This window comes from Maniola hyperantus, chromosome 25 (assembly GCF_902806685.2).
Source record: "Maniola hyperantus chromosome 25, iAphHyp1.2, whole genome shotgun sequence".
Lineage (NCBI taxonomy): Eukaryota > Metazoa > Arthropoda > Insecta > Lepidoptera > Nymphalidae > Maniola > Maniola hyperantus.
The window spans coordinates 3,233,148-3,238,925 of NC_048560.1; the positions used below are offsets into that span (position 1 = coordinate 3,233,148).

The 5,778-nt window shown below is 37.2% G+C and overlaps 1 protein-coding gene across 3 annotated transcripts; it reads right to left on the reverse strand.

The window, feature by feature from the left end:
- Window positions 1-210: 210 nt before the first annotated feature.
- Window positions 211-5,036, reverse strand: LOC117993970 (uncharacterized). Of its 3 annotated transcripts, XM_034981848.2 has the most exons (9): window positions 4,919-5,036; window positions 4,529-4,588; window positions 4,395-4,451; window positions 3,522-3,665; window positions 3,284-3,334; window positions 1,622-1,669; window positions 1,430-1,540; window positions 581-658; window positions 211-324 (listed from the first exon to the last, which is right to left on the reverse strand). In XM_034981848.2, the coding sequence occupies exons 1-9, from the start codon at window positions 4,967-4,969 to the stop codon at window positions 211-213; spliced, it is 714 nt and encodes a 237-aa protein (XP_034837739.2). In that variant the 5' UTR covers window positions 4,970-5,036. The 3 variants fall into 3 exon arrangements, with proteins under 3 accessions (XP_034837739.2, XP_069363396.1, XP_069363397.1); XM_069507295.1 differs by lacking the exon at window positions 3,284-3,334; XM_069507296.1 differs by lacking the exons at window positions 211-324; window positions 581-658 and adding an exon at window positions 669-899.
- Between the last annotated feature and the right edge of the window lie 742 nt (window positions 5,037-5,778).

The window sequence follows — 5,778 nt, forward strand, 5'->3', positions numbered from 1 at the left end:
TCTTTATGCCAGTACCCTTAGACCTTGTTCATAATATTTATGACCCAGTCCGCACGTTCGTAATGACCTTAGTACACTCAGGGTGACCTGGGTCTAAAAGCCCATTTTTTTGTGACCAAACGGCTGATTGCAATTGCACTAGCAAGTAAGTGGTCATCCGTGCGACGTTGGGGCGTAACTAGTTGAAAATAAATAAAACAAGGTAATGCATTATCTTTCGACATTTTTATTTATGACGTAAAGCAATCTTGGTGACCTGCTTTTCAGTTTTGAAATGAGGGCGTGAAGTCTTGATCCAGGCGGAATTCTTACTTTGATAGAGTCCTGAAATTAAATATATACTTAACTAGCTTATCCGCGTGGGCTACACAAATTTAAAACCCCTATTTTAACCCCTAGGGGTTGAATTTTCAAAAATCCTTTCTTAGCGGATGTCTACGTATCTAATAATAGCTAGGTATCTGCGTGCAAAATTTCAGACCGATCCGTCCTAGTTTGAGCTGTGTGTTGACAGATCAGGCAGTCAGTCAGTTTTTCCTTTTATATAAATTGTAGATAGATTACGACTTGTTAAGCTTACCAATTTATTTCGTTTATTGGCCGATCGTAGCATTTTTCCTGCATCCACGTCTTCTTTCCATACGTCATCCCAGTATTCCTTACAGTGCAAGAATTTAATGGTAGTATTAGTATAGTCCGCGACAAATCGGGATGGCAATCGGGGAATGAGGCGGGGGGACGTCACCCGCGCTCGCACATATAACTCCGAAAAGTTAGAGATGCGTGCTCGGGAGCGAACCTTTGACCCCCGAATCGACGACGTCTTAACCACTAGGCTATCACCGCTCTAATACATCTATTCGAATTTTATTGCAATCTAAGCTTATACTATTTTTTTCCTGGAATTTCTTGTGTCATAAGGAATATTTAACTTTTTTTTTAAATAGAGATAGCGAGCAAACGAGCAGGTGGGTCACCTGATGTTAAGTGATTACTGCCGCCCATGAACATTTGCAGCACCAGAGGAACCGGCCTTTTAGGAATTTGTTGGTCCGCCCCTTGAATAACCCTATGTTGTAATCTAGTGGGAACACCGCCGATGGGAGTTTGTTCCACAGTTTGCATGTGCGTAGAAAGAAGGATCTGGCACAACGGACGGTCGAAGTGCCAGACACCCAGGTGGTGAGGGTGAAATTGCTTACGGTGGCGCGCGGTGCGGTTGTAGAAAAATGAGGGTGGACTGAGGTCAAAAAGCTCTTCAGAGCACTCTCCATTATAAAGGCGATAGAACACGCATAGAGAGCTAACGTCTCTGCGGTGCTCCAGGCTTTCCAACGGGCTGGTTAGTTTGGGATCGTTCACAAGTCGAACAGCCCGCCTTTGGATCCGATCAAATGGAAGGAGTTAGTACTGGGGTGCTTATACTTACTCCTGTCCTAAGAATAGCTTTTTGAATAATTTCATCGGTTGGATTTATTGGTTTTAAAGCTTCCAAAAGAGCCGATTGCTTTGCTACTTGTAAAACGAATTCTGGCGGGGCCTACAAAACATAAGCGTATGAAAATAATTGTGGAACACATTGGATATTTCCATTTTCCATACGACTAAGTGTAGAGTTTACCTTGACTGGTATTAGATCTTTAGATGTATTTTTCGATTCAAGGTACTTCTGTAGGATAAGAAATAATAATTAGTTCTGTATTATGAAGAGTCGTGTTCGCTTGCTGTTCTTTGTGCACATATTGTGTGCGTGATTCGTGGGTGTGTAATTGTATTGTGGTAGTAGCTCAAACGTAAAGAAAATAGACTCTGACAACACAAGGCGATATACTGCACCAGGGTCTTAACAGATAGAACTAATGTTGTTTAGTATAAAAAAATCTCCATTATTTTAGTTTGTGCAATTAGAACTAGATGGCGTTTTATCAAAAAATAAATTACGGTGCGACAAGGCTATCTTGGCGCGTGGCGAAATCGGAACTAACGGTGCCGTCAAGTGTCCCCTTTGTTCTTGTTTGAATATTCTAAGCCTTTGTTCTCCAATAGCGCCCCCCTGTCAATGTCAATCAAGTGGCAAGAGAGCCTTGTCGCACTGTAATCTGGTATCTCTACGACTTCCCATAAAGCAAATTAAGAAGAAGAAGATCTCTACGACTCAAAAAGTTTTATTTACTACTAGGTGCTACTAGCCCCAGGACACTATTACTCCTATGCTACTGAAGCTGAAGCCCGCGACTTCATCCGCGTGGAATTAGGTTTTTAAAAACACTGAGGGAATTCTTTGATTTTCCGGGATAAAAAGTACCTAGCCTATTTCACTCTCTAGGTCTATATCTACACCCATAGACTATATGTATAGTCTATAGTATACCCATGCAAAAAATCACGTCAATCCGTTGCACGTTGCGACTTGATTGGAGGACAAACCAACAAACAAACACTCTTTCGCATTTATAATAAGGGTACTATAGCAACCTTGACATCCATTTTTGTGCCACATTTTTGTTTACGCAGTGTTACTGCTTCCGTGATCCATCCATTCAAGTGTACTGCTGGGATATTCACTTTTAAAATCATGCTAAATTCAACATAACCCTACCTATAACCTATAACCATAACCTATAGAGAAGCAGTACAAAAATCATGTGTAAAGAAAAAAAGAAAATTTAGTTTTAAATAATAAATTACGGGTTTTGTTTTATTACCTCAACTTTTAGTACTGAAAGTACTTCTTTCAATGTATAAAATAATAAATAATGCGGCCGAACTAAGAATAAGGCTGAATTTCTGCCATATTGCGACGTGTACCTAAGCGGGATTATAATTTTTGATTCGTAGTTTCTTTGAAGTCACTACCTATAAGAATAATATATGAATCAAACCTGCACACGTGTTATACCTGTTATACGTATAGCTATATAGTTGACCTTAAAAACCTAGTATCCAAGGCCGGAAAAAATTAAAAATAAATTACATACAATAGTTACTGCAATTAGAAACAGATGGCGCCACTACGAAAGATTAGCTGTCGTCTCTATACCAGTATATATAATGTACTCTGTGTACTGCACCAAGAACTGCACATGTACGAATCGCGCACATGCGCACAAAGAGAAGCAAACGAACACAGTTTATGTCAACGGAACTACTATTGAATGTGTTGCCAGACGCCAGACCCATTTAGCCTTTTTTATTGCGGAAATTAATTTTGTATGCGGATCTTAATAAAGTTAGGCGAAAGAGAAAAACACGAAATAAGATTAAATTATGTTTGCAATCTGACCTTTACAATATTGTCTAATTCGGCTTCGGCGGCATCATTTACGATATTCTTCTAAAATTGAAAATTATTATTATTAGTAGTTATAACTAGTAGTTGATAGATTATCTGCGAGGTATTTATATTTTTTGACTTGTAACTAACTATAATGTTTATGTTTTAGGTATGTTATTTGAGATTACTAAAACGTCACATACAACTTTATCATTATTGGGTACGAGCTACAGCGTAAACTACAAACCTTTACATAAGGATATGTTAAAACAAATCGTCTTCCCAAATCTTGGTAGTTCACTGGAATATTGTAATGCTGGTTTGTGCCAAAAAGGTCAGCAGCATCACCAGCCTCTCTTGCTTTTTCCATTTCATCGGAGTGATATCCTAACTAAAAAAATAAGATAAACAAATACTTATTTTGGGGTAATATTTTTATCACACATGTGCGGTAATAGTCTTCTTTATAGTTGTTTTAACATCCATATTAAGTAAGAGCTGAGTTACTAGCAAATGTATTAGTTATTTTATTGCACATCTTGCATGTCAAACTAATGAGGGTGATTCGCTAACTCAGTGGCTTCTTAGAAATTTTTGAAACTAGAAAATAGAACTAAGCAAGTCAGAATACTCTCAGACAGAAGATTTACCTAGTTATTTAATACTAGATGATGCCTGCGACTTCGTCCGCGTGGATTTAGGTTTTTAAAAATCCTGTGGGAACTCTTAAATTTTCCGGGATAAAAAGTAGCCTATGTCCTTCCCCGGGATGCAAACTAGGTACCCCTGTACCAAATTTCGTCAAAATCGGTTAAACGGTTGAGCCGTGAAAAGCTAGCATACAGACAGACAGACAAACACTTTCGCATTTTATAATATTAGTATGGATGAAAACTATTTTTTTATATCTAACTTCCGCGTGGATCTTGTTTCTTTATAAGTTTTGAGGGAATTCTTTGTTTTCTCAGGATTAAATCATAATCCACTTCCAGCAATTAAACTATCTGAGAGCAAATTTAGAAATTAAATTGTAGAAATTCGTTGTGTGGATGAAGTTTAAAGAAGTAACAAATAAACATACACATTTTCGCAATACAGTAATAGATGTGTATAGACGCACCTTTTCATTGAAATCTTCATTATCATCTTTAATATCTCTTGACTCTTGATCGTTCAACTGAAAATTAATGGTAATTTAAATGGAACATAAATTATTTTGAGGTTTACAGTAAGCTACTACGGCCACCTACCTACCTTTATATTTTCCTCTTCAATTATTGAGTCTACGACGAATTCTGAGTCTTCGTGACTTGACTGAAAGTAGAATAATTGTTTTTTTTATTTAATATTATACGTAGGTAGGTATTGACATATTACTTATTAGCAACAGTCATTATTCTGAGTTAGCATCAATGAAAATAATACTTGCAATTAAGTTAAGTAGGTACCTATCTACTAATGGCAGCGTCTCGTGGTAAGGCACAACTATATTATTTTAATAATGTAGGGAGGATAATATGAGTTATTGGTACTTATAGTTTAGTTTGTGGTTATCTATTTAAATTATTAAATTAAACCACATGCAAATCACATAGGTACTAAAATACTTACCTAGTTAATTAATTAAAAATACAATATTCTTACCCCAGAATGAAAAATAATGCAAAAAATTATTATATAAATCGATCTTTTCATGATAGGTACCTACGGTAGAAAATAGGAATATCAATTAATAATCTTTATTGTCGTCTCGTTATTAATTTGATTTAACGACATATTGACAGAACGTCGTAAACTTTGCTTTCGTGCCGTGAAGGGAAATTTTAGATAGCTTTATTGAATAGAAACGACTGGGGTTAGAAACTTGAAATTTTTAGGTATTTAGTAGGTATGTACCAGATAATATAGTCCGCGACAGGTTGAGATGGCAATCGGGATATGAGGCAGGGGGACTCCCCGCACACCCGCATGTCACCCGCGCTCGCCCGCACCGAGTAAACGCGAAGGCTGCGTGGGGCGTTCCCTCCCCGCATACCTACTATAGTTAGGTTTCTATTAAATTGATGTAAGCACAGAATAACTACTACAAGTAATCGCTAAGGAAATGACTTTTGATAAAATCCTCTCCCTCTTAGGGGATTAAATAGGAGGATGAGATTTTGTACGTAGATAAGTCCGCCAGTTTCCAAATGATATCTTATAGGAAATTTTCTAATAGGTACACGTGTCAGTATTTTTAGAAATTCGGCTTGAACGAAGCCGGGATGAGTCAGCTAGTCAAATTTAATGCATTGGATTCGTTGGCTAGAAATTGTTGCGTATAGCACAGCACTTAATTAAGGCTTGTTTATTTTTCTACCACTGTAGTAGTTATTGTTAAGACACGGCAACATTTTCCATTTATTTGCGTTGAGGTTCAAAGTTCTAGGATCCATAGCCGAGAACCATTAAAAATCAAACTAAGTATCTATGGATTCAAGTCAGTTGTCAGATCGAATGTCAAT